We start from the raw sequence: 17,852 nt of genomic DNA, 5'->3' as shown, positions 1-17,852 counted from the left end.
GGGCTCTCTGTGGCACTCCTCTCCATATCTTGGTTTGATGTTTCCTGCTCACCAGCTCAGGTTTTAGGCTCAGAAAGGCCCAAAACAGCTCCCTCAGCATCTGTAACTACCCACCAGAGTGGATTGTGTTCCAAGCTCGGAGTGACTGAAAATGTGCATCAGGTAAGTCAGTTCTGGGGCTTGTAAATCCACTGCCAAAGTCCTGTCTGCTTTATCCAGAAACAGGCAGTAGGTCCCTGCCAGAGAAATTAGCTGCCCGTCTTCCATTACTCCTCAGCTGATGCTGAGTTCATTCCAGTCTCAACAGCCAGAGGAAACCTGTCCTTTTAGCGGTTTTATACCTGGGGCAAGATTGAGAGGAGTGCTTCTGACAGGGTTGTCGTGTTAGGCTCTTTCTGGAGATGACCCAAAATGTGCCCACATCACACTCGTGATTTCCAGTTGCTGCGGTAACTGATCACCTGTCCTTAACGTGTTGTGCCACTGAATTGTTCTAGTGCTCACTGTCAAGGAAACCAGGACTTTTGCCTAATTTTCTAGGCAGGAGGTGACATAAAAGCAAAGAAGAGAGGAAAATAAAGTGTTATTTTCATCCTATGCATTATTATCCTCTACATAATTCAGACTTCAGTGGGATAACTCCTGAACTGCTTCAGTGTACAAGGCAAAATATTTCATATGCTGAATCATTCAGGTGCTCATAAAATGTTACTTGGTTCCTTTCTGTCCTTTCCCCTCCCTCCCTTCCTGCTCCACACTATAGTTACTGTTTTGAAACAAGCTGGAAAGTCTTCGGAGAAAGCACCATTCTGTCCTTAATATTGCCAGGCTCAAGTCTGAACCTGGCTGAGTTTAAGTCCTGTCCTGATGGAAATAATGTGTCAGTTTAGAAATTGGCATAGATGGGTCCATTGATGCTAAAATTGGCCCACACCAACATATTATGCCACCCCAGAATTAATTGTGGAGTTACTGTAGGGTGCAGTTTTGCCTTTTTGTGGAGGTGCAGTCAGGGACCCCTTGCAGCTGCTGCTGAAGGTACAACGAGTATCAGGGATATAATCAGTAACGGTGAAATGATAATGAGTCAGTCTTGTGGATTAGTTTTTTAAGCTGGATTTGGTCTCATAAGCCACCCTCTCCCACAGGGAAGTGGCTGCCTCAGTGTCTTCCATACTATACTTCTGGTTTGGCACCGTTTGACATTTACCCTGCCACAGAGCTGCCCCCTCCTTCTGAGAACAGCCACAGTCTAAATGAAGAAAAGAAAATTAATTCTGAGTTTGATAGGCTTCAGCCCTTCTCAGAGTCAAAGATGAAAGCTGATGCGGGATCAGCATCTAAGGTCTTCAGAGAGAAGAACATGGTTCAAGACCCAAAAAGGGCTACAGCACCTGACTCATGAAGTCCACTATTGCAATACCCTGTGGAAGTCACTCCAGGATACGGACGGGGATTTCACTGCTGCCCTATCCCTACCATAGCTAAAGCAAATCCCAAGCCTCTGGGAAACCGCTGCGCTTTCCCCATTGCCTTTGGAAGGACAGCGTCCAACAGTGATGTCAACAGAAACAAATGGGATGTGTGATGTCACAGCCTGGTTGCCCCGGCAGGGAGGTAGGTGCGTTGCCTTTGGTGAGAACACAGAGTAGGGAAGGTGTCCTGTGGGGTCTGCAGGAGCACCACTGTTCTGAATGTTGTCGAAGTGTGTCGGTCCAGGACTGGGATTGAAATGCTGCGCTTCACCCTCCTCTGTTTCACTTTTCTGATTGGCAGCACCAATGCAGGTTTTCCTTCTGAACTTTTTACATTTAGAAATGAACAGCACAGTGGAACTGCTAGTAGCCCAACAGGAGATACAAGTATTGGTTAGTGGAATAGGCCTGGGCTTATTTCTTGTATCTGACAGCATAGAAGTATGGCTTTACTACAGCCTCGTGCTGAACTCTTCCACTCGTGCTCCCTGCTAGTCCCCAAACTGCCGGGCAGTGGTTGGCGGAGTGCAGGTTCGGGGGGGCTACAGTGATGCCAGGGGCTTTGGTAGAGATCAAGTAGCGTGGATGGTTACAGAGCAGTGCCTTAGCTGATGCCCCCTCTAGTTCAGTAGCACAGGCAGTGGCACTGCTGTACGTGATGAATATGTCTCATTTTGTACCCAGAGTGTGGCCTCCGACCATCTCACAAGTCCTTTCGGGACAGTGGCAAGATGATCGCAGCAAGGAGATACGCCAAGGCTGGGGAGTTCCCATGGCATGTGAGCATCCAGAGCAAGGGGAAACATATCTGTGGAGGCACCATCATCAGCAGATCATGGATTTTAACTGTGGCCCATTGCTTTGGAGAAGAGGTGTAAGTACTCGCAGGAAGCAAGGACAGCCCAGGCACAATGGGTTGATAACATTCCTCCCAGGGGTCAAATGCGAGGTATATGTGAGTGACCGAGTGAGAGAGCCCTGCAAACAGGGGTTGTCTGCTCTGGGGAAAACAGGCCTGTTTTTGATCAGAGGTAGTGTTACAATAGACATGTGCAGAAATCTGCATAACAGAAGGGAAATATTTTGAACGGTGGTTTGAGCAGCTTGTATAAATGCCCATGACACTGGTGATGTCCCCAAGCTTTTCCTGTATGCCTACACATGTTGTGGTACCTTGTAAAAATAGATCTATTCTATTCCAGCTTATTCTAACCCCCAAATTGCCCTCGCTTTCATATAGCAAACACCCTTCCCTCATGGAGAATCTGATTTTAAAGCAGAAGTTTCTGGAGAAATCAACCCCATACAATGGCCAGGGTCAGAGTCCAGCCCTCTGTGAGCCCTCTCCAAAATTTGGCAGGTCCGAGAGCTGAGGCTGCTTGGTGACAAACGACCTGCGCAGCTGGCTGGGGACAGCGCGGTCTGGAGCGGCCAGCCCAGGGCACAGCAATCCAGAAGATGCTGCCCACTCCATCTGTTCGTTAGCGACTGGGCTATTTATAACTTGGTTGCATTCATGTTCTGCCTCTGCACCTCTCTGCCCTGAAAATCAGCTTTGCCCAGCAGTGAGGGTAGATTTCAACACTATTTATAGCTAACCTGCCTCTCCAATTTTCTGAGCACCACCCTACCCCACCTGAGGGAGGGAGGCACCTACCTTTATAACACAAAGCCTTCGTGTTTGCTTATGTCTGCACTGCTTCTGTTTTGTTTACAAGGCCACCAGACCTGACCGTGGCAGTGGGGGGAAATGACCTCAGCCTCCCGCTGGAAGAACATAAACTGGAGAGCTTGATCATCCACGAAGGATTTGACAATACGAGCATGGAAAATGATGTCGCTCTGATCCTGCTCAGCTCTCCCATCCAGTTCAGCAATGAGAAAATCCCAGTCTGCGTGCCCTTCATGTACGACATTGATATGTGGCAACATTGCTGGGTTTCTGGGTGGGGAATCCCAAGCAACTCCAAGACAGCAGGTGAGCTACTGCCAGGAGATGCATTTGCTAACCGAGGCTGGGTTTTATGCATTTCAAGTACACGTTCTTTCCCGGGAGGGGTTACCCACACTAGCTTCCACTCCCTACCTCCCTGGTAAGCACATCCAGGCCCTCGCAGCCTCTGCACAGCCACCAGTTCTCTGTTCCGTGCAAGAAACAGCCACCTACTGACCCCAGAGCGAAGTCCAGGCTACTCTGAGCGTGTGTGTTCCAGCCAATAATTCAGAGCCACCTTTGCTCTGAAGGAATTCAACCTTACTTTGGATGCCATTCTTGGCATCCAGAATAAGACAAGCTCCACCCTGGTGGGCAAGTTAGTCTGGTCTACAGTGTTCTGGAATAAGGGAAATGAAGGTCTAGGGTTGTCTTTGGCTTCATGCCTCCATGAATCAGACTGATTCAATGGTACTGGCCACCCTTCTTCTTCACTCATTTAGAACAGCAGATTGCTATCGCTAATTGCTCTTGTCTAAGCCCTAATGAAAGGAGCTCCGGTGCTGATTGTGACCCAAAATATCTATCCTGAACAAATGTCACTAAATGGCTAATGAGCGATTTCAGTATTGGAAAGAATTGATCAGGACGGAGTGGGGAGGGTGGTGCCTTGAGGCTTGAACAGTCCTTCCTAGGATGTCGCGAGCGAATGTCCCATTTAAGCCTTGCCTTTCTGCTCCAGAGGGTTACCGCCTCATCTCTGAAACTCTGCATGTTCCTTCTTAGGCTTCATTGGCCTCACTTAACAGTCATACACAACACTGTACCGTAGTTGTGAAACTCTCCTGTTTCACCAAGGAAACGTGCTCCTAGAGACAGAAAAGCAGGGGGGTGCTGCAGAGCCACTCTGCAGCTTGGCAGGATTTCTCTTCAGCTTGTATCTTTGCAAAATGCATGGCGTGGCAACGGAGGTTGGGCTCCTGCTGCCGTGTGGGCTCAGCTGACATCACTTCTGCTACCCAAATTGCACCCAGCATGGTGTCAGCATGCTCGGCCCTGGCATACCCCCCTTCTGCCTGGGAGAGGTTTCAGAAGAAAAGCAGCAGAAGCTGTGTTTGGTGAGAGGGATGTGTGACATGGGCCATAGCAAGAAATGTGAGGCATTGTTCCTTGGTGGGGGAAAATGGATTATTGCTCATCTCTACCATCTAGGTAGGCATCTCTCAAGAGGCACCTCAGGTAGCACCAGCCTGACTCCTCTTCAGCTGCAGCCAGTTAGACCTTGGCAAGTGGAGCCATCTCCGTGGAGGTGCCTGTGGCAAAGCGTTTGAATCTGTGGACACTTCCATGGAGCAGCTCCACCCTCACTGGAAAAGGGACCTGACAACTTTTCTGTCTTTTAGATCTTTGAGTCCCTAAGCCAAAGGTGCTGGGAAGATTTATCTCAGTGAACTGTGGAAGGAGTTTCTGAAAATCTGTAGGGCTCCTCCCCATCAGCAACATCCTCCAAAAGCCAGTTTTATCCTTCAGGTTCTCTTCAAAGAGAAACGTGGGTTAAATTAGTGGCTTTTCCAAGTAGCCCTGTATATTTTCAGTCTTTTTTTTCGCTTGCTTGGTGTCCGCTGTGATTTCTGTTTTCCCATCTCAAGGGAAGAATAAAGCAGTGATTTCCATTGTGCACTGCCACCCTGAAAGCCGCTTTCTGAAAGACACAGCTGGTCCCCTGAGTGAGGCAGGGCCTCACAGCCCCGCAGGAGAGCATGGGGACAGCAAGGTCATCTGTTCTGGGGAAAGCTCATTGGACTTTCCACTGCAGGGCTCGCTCTCATGGGACCCCATGAAGTGTCCCTCAAACTGAATTCCCCAGAAACAGGAGTGAGAAACCCAGGGTGTGCAACGCAGCTCATCTCAGGACCAGCGGGATAAGCCATCCCTTTGGGGTCTTACAGCTGGAGCATATCCCAGAGGTCATCTACAAAAATCAGTCATTATTTTAAATCCTATTTAGCAAGCCTCTGCTCCCCAGGATTTCAGCTTTGCCTGTTAACACCTCCCCCCTTTCTACCTACCTACCCATCTCTTAGTCTGGCATAAAGTCAAGAGCACAAAGTTTCCTTTGCTAAACATCTGGAGAGCCCCTGTAAGCCCCCATGACCCAGGACCACACGGTTGTGCCCTGAGACCCCCTTGCCCTGAGGTGCTTTACAGACCCAGCTGAGCGCAGTCCCAAAGCTAGCCTCCAGCTGCAGTTTCACCCCTACAAGCCTGCGCTGCTCTGCAGGTTTTGTTAATCGTTCTCTTCTCACTTGCAGCTGCGGAGGCACCAACCCCCATTCTGCAGAAAGCGCGGATGAAGCTCGTCAGCAGGGAGCGGTGCTTGGAGCGGATCCCACCGCTAATGGAGAACGTGCTGTGTGCTGAGCTGGAGAAAGGAGAAAGAGGTCCCTGCCAGGTAAAGCCAACAGGCTCCTGGATGGCCACGCTGTCTATGGGAGCACAGCGACACTGGGGGAGAAGTGCCTCTGCTTTGGGAATGAACATGGATACCTCCCACAGAGCAGATAGGCCTCTCCTCACGCTCCCCCCACCCCCCGATTCCCTCCCTGCAGCGAGGACGGGAGCTCTGTGAGGGAAACGGTGAGCTGCAGGGAGGGCAAGGGAGAAGGCTGGATCCCAGCAAGTCCCCGGGCGTGAGAGACAGTCTGGGATGGCTCCTGAGCACAGCATTTTGGACTGTTACCGCATAGAAATGTAAAAACCAGTGTGAGCTATGGCCAGCCCGTGCACTGGTGGGAGTGATGGGAGGAGGGGACTCCAGCCGCTGCAGAGAGGCCTCAGCAGCATGGCCTGTGTCCTCCTGCCTCATGTCCCCTCAGCCCTGGGCCAGGCAGCGCTGCTCTATCACACGGTTAGGTACTGAAAGGAGACAGGAACATTTGTCCAGGAGGGTCAAAGCAAAAGAACTGGGAAGGAAATTTAATCCAGGAGTGTTTCATTTGAATATTAGAAACCTTTCTCATGTGGCATCTTCCTCCGATCCAAATGTCCTTTGCCAACATGGCAGGCCTGAGGCTGGGGGTGCCAGAACCAGCCACGTGTTATTGCAATGAGTTAGCGTTAATAGGATGGTGGGCTTTTCAAGGTAACTGATAAAGAATTTGAGCAGTGTTTGATATCAGAGACTGCTAAGGGGAGAGAGCTGTCACAAACACCCAAAGACACGTAGATGTGGCGCTTAGGGACATGGTTTAGCGGTGGCCTTGGCAGTGCTGGGTGAATGGTTGGACTGGGTGAACTTCAGGGTCTTTTCCCACCTAAATGATTCTCTGATTCTATGAAATGTGGGAAAACCTCACGCGGAACTTGCGTCCTCAGAACGTACTCACCCGCAAGATCGCTGTCCTGTTGCCTGAAAGGCAAACCCCACCTTTTCTTTCATAGCACCCAACCTCCATCCTCTCCTCTGAGAGCCTGGTAAGAGCTGCAGCCTCTGCTTCAGGACTGAGGTCTCCATCCTCCACTGGGCAAGGGTTTTCTTAGACCTGTGCATGTGTTTGCAGAGGGACAGGTGAGCAGACACATGTACGCACAGCTTCATCCCGTAGGAATCTTTCACTGAGGGAACTAAACCAGCACCCAGGATGGAGAGGAATCCCCTGCCCTTTAGGCAAAGACAGCGGGTACAGGGGCCATGGGCTGTAAAGCCAGTGCGAGCTGGGCCCGTAGCTAGGCAGTGGAGGGCAAGTTTGCTTTGCAAAATCATTTTTTGATTAGCCGGAGAGCATCTGTGTCTGAAACCATTCATCTAGTGACTTTCACCTCCATTAAATTCAATCAAAATTTTTAAAAAGAAAACTGCCACAGGATAACATTACCGTGATTAAAGAACACACTTTCCATCCCAGCCTTAAGTTCTGTGGCTGAATTATGCTGGTGAAACAGCAAGAGCACTTGTATGCAGCAAAATGAATCTCCCATATTCAGAAAGCTGATGAGGGTGCTATTTTGATCTACAATAATGTTAGAGTCATCTGAGAAATGAACTAGAAATGTGAGCTTTCCAGGCAGTGGAAGTACACAACGATTGCCTGTGTGATAATTCTCATAACCCATCAAGTGCCCACTTTTAGTGCAGGCTTGACCAGGCAGGAATGTCTTGCAACCTGAAATAAGGAGAGCAGGACAAAACCATACCCTGGGCTAGAAGCGGAGCTCTTCAGGGGAAAAACAGGAGACAGGCCTTTTCATCGGAATTTGCTAATTTGCTAGAGGGGATACATTTTGCTGATAGAAGGTTTTCTGAGAAGTGCTGCTTACAGCCAGGTAGGGCACATTTTGCCTGGCTAGGCTGGTTCAGGAATCTGGTGCCTTGCCCGCAGTAGGCTGCCTGGTAATGAACTGGGAGGCCAGGGCTGAACCTGTTGCTTGCTCTGCAGCAGGGACCACGGGACACCCAACTCACCTGCCCTGGGCAGGTAGCGAGGCACACTGTGGGCAGTGCCATCTACTGAGCTACGCTTGTCTAGAAAGATGATGGTGTTTGTGTCAAATGAGAATGAGGCCAGACTTCAAAATACCTAAATCCTTTACAAAGGCAGTGCTGTTAAGGAGGTAGAGCAGCCCTGGGCACGGTTTTGGTCTGTGCCAACCAGAGAAGCTCCAGCATTTGCATGGGTCAGGAGCCACCCACAGTAATCCCTTGGGATCCTGGCACCCCAATTTAGAGGCCAGGGAGGAGTGGCAATACAGGGAAGGCAGAGACCCCTGGTCAGGGATCAAGCTCTGGAGATGCTGAGCTTGATGTTGTAGGTGTGCTCAGAGGAAACCTGGAAGCCATGATGTTAACCCTACCTGAGCTTTGCTGAGAATCAGGATACATTTGTTTATGTCCAGAGCCAGGCTAGTACGGGCAAGTTGCATCTAGACTCAAGTAAGTCCTTACGTGAGTAAGTCCTCATGATCCTCATCTTGGTCCAAAGGATTACCATCCTAAGTGTTAGCACTGTGTGCCATTTGTGTGCTAGATTTCCCCCATTGCCGCAAGCTGTTTTATGTAAGTAACTAAAGCCACCCAGATATCTTCACCAAGGCATCATCTAGAAGGTTTATCCTAACGACCACTGCCTTAATACCCCCATGTGGCAACAGCACATCAATAGGAAGGCTCAGACGTTTCACCAGCTGTCATCGTACTGGTAGCAGACAACACTGATTTGTGGATCACTGACCATATCCCTATAATAACTCAAGGAGATTGAATAGCGGAGCTCCCAAGTATTTGTGCTTTTTAAAAAATCCATTCACTTAAAAAGAAAAATCTATTGTATACCAATTCCCTAGCAGTTCTTCAGGCAAATATATAGATTGACTGTGAATTAACACTAACAAGATCTGTAATTGACTTACAGTTCTATTTAGTCATAAACATTAGCGTTAATGGATGTTCATGGCCTACAAGTGCTAAAGAACAGACACTAGAAATGGCCTGCATATTATTTTTTTGTGTGCTACATTTCTTCCATGACCCCATGAACCACAATTGATGTCTAATTCCTTGCTTTCTTAAGCATCTTTTGTTAGGCTCTGATGCAATGGTAACTTGAACAATAATTAGAGTATAAGGAACTCACAAAGCAAATGCGTCCTTCAGTGTCTTACCAATTCAGACAAAATTCAGTAAATGGCCCAATTATATTTCAGAGCATTTCTGCCAAGGAGGTCTGTGGGGGTAGCTCTGCGGTGTGGTGATTAGGACGGTGTGTTCAGCTGGGAGTCACAGTTCACGTACAGTTCAGGGCAGCAGCAGATGAAGGGGGGGCCAGTCCCTGGCCTGACTTTCAGGGGAAGGAATCATTGAGTGGCCACAAACAAGCAGTGCGATGGTTCCAGCTCAGCTTCACCATGCCCTGCACTGTCCCCTGGTGTAGGGCTGATCCGAGTCATGGACTGAAGGTACCTACACCCTTCCACTGATCGTAGCAGGAGATGATCTTGGCCATCTCTAATAAACATCTGAAATGTTGCTAGGGTGCATCTAAGGCTTTAGATTTCTTTAGTTCCGTGAAAAAGGCAGGGAATGACCTCTTTCCTTCACCTGCAGTATGTCCTGCCCATATACACTGTCAGCAATTTGGAAACGGCAGATGCCCTCTACAGCACCTGGGGTGCTCAGGGCTCTCACCCCACAGAGCTAAGGCAATAGCAGTACTTGTTGTACAACCCTGGGTGGGATTCATCTGACCAGATACAAATGTGTTGCCAATAACCATCTGCACCTAGGAAATCATCTTTCCATCAATAGGAAGAAAAAAAGCACTTCTGACTTGTGAGTCATTGAGACCGTTTTAACCATCTCTTTTAAAATAGGATAAATCCCTGTATGAGTGCTTCTTGCTCCTCATCAACATGGACATGGAACAAGTCCAAGGAGTTTAGCTCACAGGGAGACACACAGCTCTGAGGCAGGACAGTTGCCTACATGCAAGTCTCCAGTCCATCCAAGCCTCCAGTGCCATTTTAGGTATCCCAGGATAGCCCCCTGACGTGCCGCTGCCCCCACCTTGGACCATGCCCGGTGCCAGTAATGTAACTGCAAGGGGAGCCTGACACTCGCACTGGCAGCAGCAGGGAGAGGTGACCAGTCTGGAGCTGAACTCACCCCTCACTCCCCGACTTGGTCCATGCATAAGAGTGCTAAACCAGTGCAGAAGAAGAAGCTCTTGCATCCTTTTACAAGCTCTTGCATCCTTTTCCTGGTGCTAACATGGCTCCAGAGTTGCAAAGCAAGACTTGTGAAATCACATTTTTTAAAGAAAAAGTCTGCCAATGAAAATTGGATCCATATAGGTAAATCATCATGTGTGCAAACCAGGGAAGTGTGGTCAGTCACTCAGGCTGTTCAAAATAGCTGAACAGAGGTGGGTAGGTGATGGTCTGATGGCAGACTGTAGGGAGGTATGAGTTCTGAGCTTATGGACCCTTCTGCCTCTTGAAAGATTTCCTGGGGGCCAGGAGTCAAAGTTAACCACGTTTCAGTTTAATGTTATTACTAATTATACAGAATTACTTTATGAGTGTACCTTACCTTAATAAAGAAGAGAGTGATCCACTCTCCATCCTGGTGGTGGATTCTCCATCACTGAACTATTGTGAATGCGATGAGATGGGTTTTTTCCCCAAAGGGACAGATTGCTTTAAGTAGGAAGGTGTCCTGGGAAGCTCCAGCACAGAGCGGTGGAAAGGTGTTTCTGCATTTGCAGTCTCTTAAATTTGCTTCTGAAGGGTGCTTTGATGTGCAGCTCCTAAGAATCAGAACACTTTTCCTGTGTCCCATGGTTTTATGGGGCTTTCATCATTTTATGATTTGGGCAGATAAGTGAACACATCCAGACTGTGGTGGCTTAATTCTTTAATCTGTCCCAAGCATTCCTTCCTACTGCAAGGACCTGGGATGCTGATGATGTCGCATGTCTCTCCAGCGTTATTCCTCTGGGTTGTAGCTTTTGGCCCCTCAAACTGGAGCCGTTTGGTGTGCAGCAAGGGGATCCAGCATTACTTTGTGTGTCTGGTGTGGGAAGCGGTGGGGAGCAAAACATCTCCAGATCCAGCTGAACACAAAAACCTACTGTGTGCTTGCCCTCAGAGCTGGGGGGCTGGGTATGATGACTCAGAGGAGCCACTTTTCATTCAATTACAGTGAGTCAACACAGCTTGAAGGGGAAGTCATGACTCACAGGCAGATTTAAATTCTTTGAAGGAGTCGACAAGCATGTGGCAGAGGGTGATCCAGCCGATATAACGTGCTGAGATTCCCAAAACTCTTTTAATGAGATTTCTCACCAAAGGCTCGTGGAGATACTGAGCTGTCATGAAGTAGAAGGGTTTTGGTTTGAAAGGGAGGCAATGGGGAGGAAGGACTTGACCAGAGAAAGGGCTTACAAGGGGAGTCGTGTTGGCACTCCGGCAAGGAATTGTGATCTTCAAGGAGGGCAAATGCTGAGACGACAGAGTTGGCTGATGCCACAGCATTCTTCAGAGCGGTCAGAATTAAACCCAGCTGTGCAGAGGTGCAGCAGGATCTCATTATTCTGAGTGACTGGAGGTTAAAACAGCAAATGCAGTTCACTGTTGATAAAGGAAAAGTAGTGAATATAGGGAGAAGCAACTCCACCTGTATGCATGCAGTAATAGGCTCTAAATTAGCTATTACCATGTAAGAAGATCTTGGAGTAACTGTGGATAGTCCTTCAAAAACATCGGTACGAGGCTCTGTGGAGGTCAAAAAGGCAACGAGAGCATTATGAATTATTATGAAAGGAATAGGTAGTGGAACAAATGTGTGTTATGCCAGGGCACTAATTTTGGGAGCCTGTGTCTTACGTATTGTGTGCGATTCTCCTCCACCCCATCTGAGAAAGGAGTAGTAATTTTACAAGAGTGCATTAGGAAGGATGAACAGGGACAGGGAATGGTTTCTGGTGGAAAGGGGAATAACAAAGTGGGACTCTGAAGCTTGTAAAAGAGAGGTCTGATGCGGATATGACACAGATTTCTAGAGTCATGAGCAGCAAGCAGAGGGAGGACAGCTCTTAAGAACTGTCCTCTTGTCACTACTGTTCAAAACACATGAAGGAGGGAGCATCAGATGGTCATATCAGGCAGGAGATTTAAAACAAAGAGAAGGAAGTGTTTTTTCATCCAACAGATAATTAAACTAGGGAAGACGCTGACCAGGATGTTGTGGGTATTTATCCTAAGGGATAAATGGATTCAAAAAGCAATTAGATAACTTCCTGGATGAAGATCTCTCTAAGGCTATTAACCACTGTGATGTAAATACAACTCTGTAAATACTTGTCCTGTTTCTCATTCTCCTTCCCTGAGCACCTGCTACAGCTGACTGTCAGAGACAGGAGTCTGGGCCTCATGGGTCTTTGGCCAGACTCATTGTACAGCCTGTGCCACCACAGCTACTAATGGACCCTGCTGACATCACTGCAGGTGGAGCTGGGCAGCCTTGTCCTCCCATTTTCCAGCAAGGGGACGGAGGGACAGGGTACATGAAGGCTCTCACTTGAGATCTCAAAGGGATACCATGAAAGGGAGTCCGGCTGCCCTGTGTTACCTGGCTAATTTTTGATACCTGCACACAAAAAACCAGCCATCACCCTCCTTCCTTCTACCGCTCTCTAAAGGTAGCTTCTTCACGGTGGAATAACCAAAGAAATCATCTGTTTGCAAAACCATTTACTTCTTGCAGCCAGGGCAGCCCTAATGGCAAGTGGTGTTATTCACATGCTGATTCTCTCCAATTTACACAGAGCTTACCAACACTAAAATGAAACCAGCAATGACTTGCAAGGATTGTGTATCCACCTAATGAGTACCAGGTGGGTTGTTCTCCCTCTCCCAGAGCTTCTCCCACCTAAGAAGATTTCTGTGGCTGAACATGTTTGTTCTGATCAATTACCGTGTTGCAGACACAAATACAAATATGAAAGGAAGAAGATTACACTCTTGATCCAAAGCTCACTAAAGTCAGCAGAAAGGCTCCTGGTGTTCACAAAAAGGTTTTGGCTGCAGTGAAAAGGATACAACTTTTGATCAGCTTCAGTGAACAAAGTGCCTTGTTAGTCTGTGACAGATTTTATACAAACTGGAACTATTTGCCAGTGAATATATCATCGCTCTCACCTCTCCTAATGGAAGGATTAACATGCAGTTGTGGAAGGCATGAATTCAGCAACAGCTCTGATTTGACGTGGTTGCTTTTCACTCATCTTCTAGTTGACAAGAAACACGCAACAGAAGCAAAGATGCTATTTTTAGGTCTTTTTCTGTCCAGAAACTTGGCACTGGGACTGAAGAGCAGGAGCAGATATCTGGTGTGTGTTGCTGACCAGAAGTATTTCACCACGAGGATACAGGAGGCTGAAAGCTGAAAGCAGCATTTAATAAGTTCTTCGATCTTCAGAGTCATTAACCTGAGCATTCATTGCATTAGTGCTACTGGAAACATGGCAGAGCTGAGATAATTGTACCAGCACTCAAAACTCACTCCCCCTACACCCTCTCCTACACAAGGATGGAAACGCTCAGGCCAGCGTCTCTGAGACCTTAAGGTCTCAGAGGTTCAGAACAGGGAGGTTCAGAAGTGTCCAAGAACTGAGTTTATTTTCTCTCTCTTTAGCCCTATAAAAACCAGGCTACTGATTCATCTGGGCTACTGCTATGATTAAGTGAGTGGGATTATCACATCAAGAGGATGGTTTAGCCCACTTTGTGATAAAATTGTTGAGTTAAATAGCTGAAGTTAGGACAAATGGCAGGTTAGAAGCTGCACCCGTGAAGCAGACATGTGGAAAGGGATCTGAAGCGGGATTTGGGTCTCAGGGTTTGCGGATTAGAAAAAATGGATTTACAGCTGCTGCCTGGGTTTCCACAGCCTTGCCTAACTCTCTGCCCAGGTTTTAAATCGCTTTCCACAGCTGACAGTCTTCCAAGCCCTGCAGACAGCTCTCCCTTTCCATGCCAGCCAGGCAGAGAACAAAATGAACATGGTCAAAAAGAGGCAAACAGGGAAAAGTGGATCTCATGTGAAAGGAAAAATGTGTTATGTATAGTTTGAATAGGGATTCCTGGCTCTGCCATTGCCTCGTGCAAATTGCATCCCTTCTCTGCTGTGGTTTGCTGGGCTATGAGATACAAGAAGACTTTTCCCCCCCCAAGGACAATCACAAGGTATCAGGAATTAACTAGTAGTTAAGTGCCCTGGGAGAAAGATCATTTGCAAGTGTCAACAGCCTCCACAAGGGACAGTGAAAGGTCTCCGCCTCCATGGTGTGCAGGGGCTCTACCAGTGCTAAAAACCTCCCGCACTGGGAAAAGCTGGCACAGCGCATCCCCACACATTGCTGATGACGGGTTGTCAGCCACGGCTGCGTCACTGGCTTGCAAACGGTGCCCGCTCCCCCAACTTCATTTATTATCTTTGTGTAGGAGGCTTGAAGCGCCTGCCTTTTGCTAGCAGGAGAATATGTTTGGCCTGTTCCTTCCCTGAGGGAATTAGCCGTAAAATTCTCAGTAATTTAATTGTGCATGCAGCCTAGAAGATGTTCATTCATTCAAACAGGATGCCATCGCCAAGGACACTGAGAACACATGGATCCAAGGTCACTGCAAGGTCACTTGTGCAATTCACGCAAATGCTTGGCTGAAACAGGGTGGGGAAATGTCTTCAGATCATGAGTCTGAAGAGGGTCCAGCATCACTGCCTGAGATGCAGACATATAGCTACAATAACACCATTTTGGTCCAAACAGTATTGAATTTACGGTCGGACTCTATGAAAGGTCTTTTCCAACCTAAATGATTCTGTGAGTCTATGAAGCAATATTTCCTCTGTATTTGTCTTAATTTTCCCCTGCTGTATGTGTGTTGAACCAAAAAAAAATTGGAGAGGGTAAAAAGAAAAAAAAAGATAAATATGTTAATGACCTGCCCACTCCATCTAGTGAAATGAGTAGGTATTCAGCCATAAACTTCAGTGGGTGCTGATGAGTTGCACAGGGGACTACAGCCGCTTCCTTACTCATTAATTAATGTGTTAGCTCAGGGTAGCTGCTGGCGGAAGGGGGTTTGTCCATTAATGACAAAGACATTTCTCAAAGTAGTGTGCAAAGAGGGAAAGACAACACTTCCCAGGAAATCTGGCTGTCTCAGGAAATGGGTTTGTATCGAATTCTCTTGCCACATGTACTGGAGACAGAGTAGAAAAAGGATTCAACCCCCCCATGGAAGGAAAGTTACTCAGAGCAGGGGCTGCACAGCACTTATGTTGTATGTAATTGCCAGAAGAGTGCTGTACCTGGCTGGGTGGATTTTGTGCTGGTTTCTCTTCTCCCTTGGGCTGTGTTTGGAGATGGCATGCAGAGTTCCTATGGACAGCCAGATGTGCTCTTGGTGTTCAAGCTACAGCAGCCAGCAGGAGGACATTCCTCTTTGCAGGGTGGCTGCAACGTGCATTTGAAGGCCTGCACACTGAGTGAATGGTGGTTGCCCTTGCAGTAGCAGTCAAGTTTTCAGTAAAATTACCGTGGTTGCAAGAAGGGTTTGTCAGAATTAGTATTTGTCTCTTGTCCAATTTCTGGATGCTAGCCCCTGAAATTAACAGTGGCAGGTACCCAGCACCTACATGCACCAGTTCTGCAGAAAAGTCAAAGACTGAATGAGCAGTCACAGCAAATGTCCCTTTTCACTCCTGGATTTTGTCTCTGGGTGACAGGATTCAGGTAGCCTTCTGGGGCCACGGGAGCATGTGGAAAAGGCTGAGAAGGACAGGGCACTGCACTGAGCCAGAGCTTGTGATTGATCTCCTCCTCTTACCTTCTCTATCTATTTATTCTGCAGGGACCTCAGGGTCGAGCTGTGACATTTTGAGTCCAAAATTTCCTTGTTCCCCCAAATACTTGGGTTAGAGTTTTATTTTCCCAATCAGCCTGTGAGGTGCAGCTGCTGTGAGAGCCCTGAGGTTTGATCCTGCTATAAGATGCTTCTTATGCCATAGATGGACAGCGGGGGACCTCTGGTTTGCAGGTACTGGAACACCATGAAGTGGTTTCAGGTCGGCATCGTCAGCTGGGGAGAAGATTGTGCAGAAAAGCCAAACCCTCAGGTCTTAATGTCAGTTTACAACTACCATGACTGGATCGAAAAGGAGACAGCCATAAGAAGGAAACCTTTCTTCGCTGAAGACGTGGATAACCATACAAATGCCAGGGTGATTCCTTCCAGGGCTGGGACACAGCTGGCATTCCTTGAGTATTGTCTCCTTGTATTTGTCTCTTTAGGAGCAATTAGATTATTGTAGAGAAGATTTTTCAAAACATAATAAAAGTCAGAACTACTATCTCATTCTTTCACTGCTGATCCATATAGTTGTGTCTCAGGTCAGCCTGCTCCATCTCACCCATATGGACACAGACACCAAAAGGAGATGCCACAGTGAGACAGGGGAGTGGGACAGAGACTGGGGAAATGAAATGAAAGAGCCGGGACTCAGACAAGAGAGACCATAATCCTCTGGAAAACACAGATTTTTCCACAGTGGTGGGTCACATCAGGCCCAGTTATTTGCTAAGCTCAGATGCAAAGTCCAGATGGGGTGTCTGAAGGAGCTGCTCCCTTGGAAAGCTGAATCCCAAGAAAGGTCCTAGCTTACTCAGTTACATATTAGCTTAACTGTTGGTAGAATAGCTCTGGGCTGATGTGTCTGACAGCTGATTATTAGCTGTACTAATGTATCTTCTATCTTGCAACTAGTCCCAGATAAGGACATCTTCAGAGACCATGGCAGCAGCTCAGGTGTTATGTCAAGCTGATGCAGCATCACTACGTGTCAAACTCAGTGTCTCCTTAAGCTAGAAAAAAGGCAAGAAATCTTTTGGCTGGTGTTGGAAGGTGTAGCATCATATAACCAATCAGTCTTATTTACCTGGATTGCAGATGCTGGGTTTTGGTTGTTACAGGCAATAGAGAAAAACCTGGCTGGCTGAAGGGAACTGTTTCTGAGCTGTCCATAAAATGCTGTCTACAGAAACCCTTTGGCTTTGTAATTAGCCAGCGTCAAACTCTTGCAAGTAAACGGTAAATCAAAAGGAAATAGCTTTTTTTTTTTCTCTGTTAGAGGCCTTTTACATACATTGCTGAGAGGTCCACATCCCAGCCTGAGCTGGGCCTGAGCCGGTCTTTCATTGCTTCTCCTGCAACAGAGTGCATTGCAAAACGTGTTCTGGTCTCTTCACAAGGAGGATGCTTTTCTGGGAAGTGATGGGAAGGAGGCAAGCAGCAAGGTCTCCTTCGTGTCCCACCTTTGCAACAGCATAAAAGCATCTGCAATTTGCAGCAATGATAAAACTCAGTGAATGTGCAATGGGACAGAACCTCACAAATTGGTTTTAATTACCTTGATATTTTCTGGCTAGCTGGTGGAGAAGCCTTGTAAATGAGAATTAATTCATCTACCTTAAGCTAATGCAAACCCATCTTGGCATAAAAGTCAGACTTTATTTTCTGTGTTATCTGAGCAGAAAATAATGCTTAATTATTATTAGTTCTGAGTAATGCTTATGAAAATTGCTCCACATTAATTTCACATGGCTGACTGTCTAATGGATGCATAAGGGTCCTGTAACCCTTTGCAAAAAGACTAATAAAAGCTAAAAACAAGGAGAATATATTACTTTAGCAGCTATTAGTAGTAGACATTGCCTGCTAGCATTAATATCTATATTTATTTTCCTTTCTATTAATAATATATCAATAGATTCTAGAAGCTGTGGCAGGGGCTGGACATCAGGAAATATTTCCTAATGCTGCAATCTATTCAGCTACAGAATTGTATCCCCCAAAGGAAATGAGAAATGCCCTCCTGCTTGAATTATTTT

General features: G+C 47.3%; 1 protein-coding gene across 2 annotated transcripts; it reads left to right on the top strand.

Moving 5' to 3' along the window:
* The first annotated feature begins 414 nt into the window (after positions 1–414).
* Positions 415–16,320, top strand: PRSS55 (serine protease 55). Of its 2 annotated transcripts, none has more exons than XM_040598638.1 (5): positions 415–1,617; positions 2,160–2,349; positions 3,194–3,453; positions 5,721–5,860; positions 15,974–16,320. In XM_040598638.1, the coding sequence occupies exons 1-5, from the start codon at positions 1,560–1,562 to the stop codon at positions 16,274–16,276; spliced, it is 951 nt and encodes a 316-aa protein (XP_040454572.1). In that variant the 5' UTR covers positions 415–1,559; the 3' UTR covers positions 16,277–16,320. The 2 variants fall into 2 exon arrangements, with proteins under 2 accessions (XP_040454572.1, XP_040454573.1); XM_040598639.1 differs by having other exon boundaries at positions 415–1,787.
* Positions 16,321–17,852: the final 1,532 nt, after the last annotated feature.

The sequence above is a fragment of the Falco naumanni genome, chromosome 6, assembly GCF_017639655.2.
Source record: "Falco naumanni isolate bFalNau1 chromosome 6, bFalNau1.pat, whole genome shotgun sequence".
NCBI classification, from domain to species: Eukaryota; Metazoa; Chordata; class Aves; order Falconiformes; family Falconidae; genus Falco; species Falco naumanni.
The sequence above is the reverse complement of the archived record's forward strand: the minus strand, read 5'-3'. Positions and strand labels throughout refer to the sequence as shown.

Bases quoted from the DNA above. Each gene is read 5' to 3' on its own strand.
- PRSS55 (XM_040598638.1), top strand. From the start codon at position 1,560: ATGTCAACAGAAACAAATGGGATGTGTGATGTCACAGCCTGGTTGCCC. The intron at 1,618-2,159 runs GTAGGTGCGTTG...TTTTGTACCCAG, and splicing joins CTGGTTGCCCCGGCAGGGAG to AGTGTGGCCTCCGACCATCT. The intron at 3,454-5,720 runs GTGAGCTACTGC...TCTCACTTGCAG, and splicing joins AAGCAACTCCAAGACAGCAG to CTGCGGAGGCACCAACCCCC.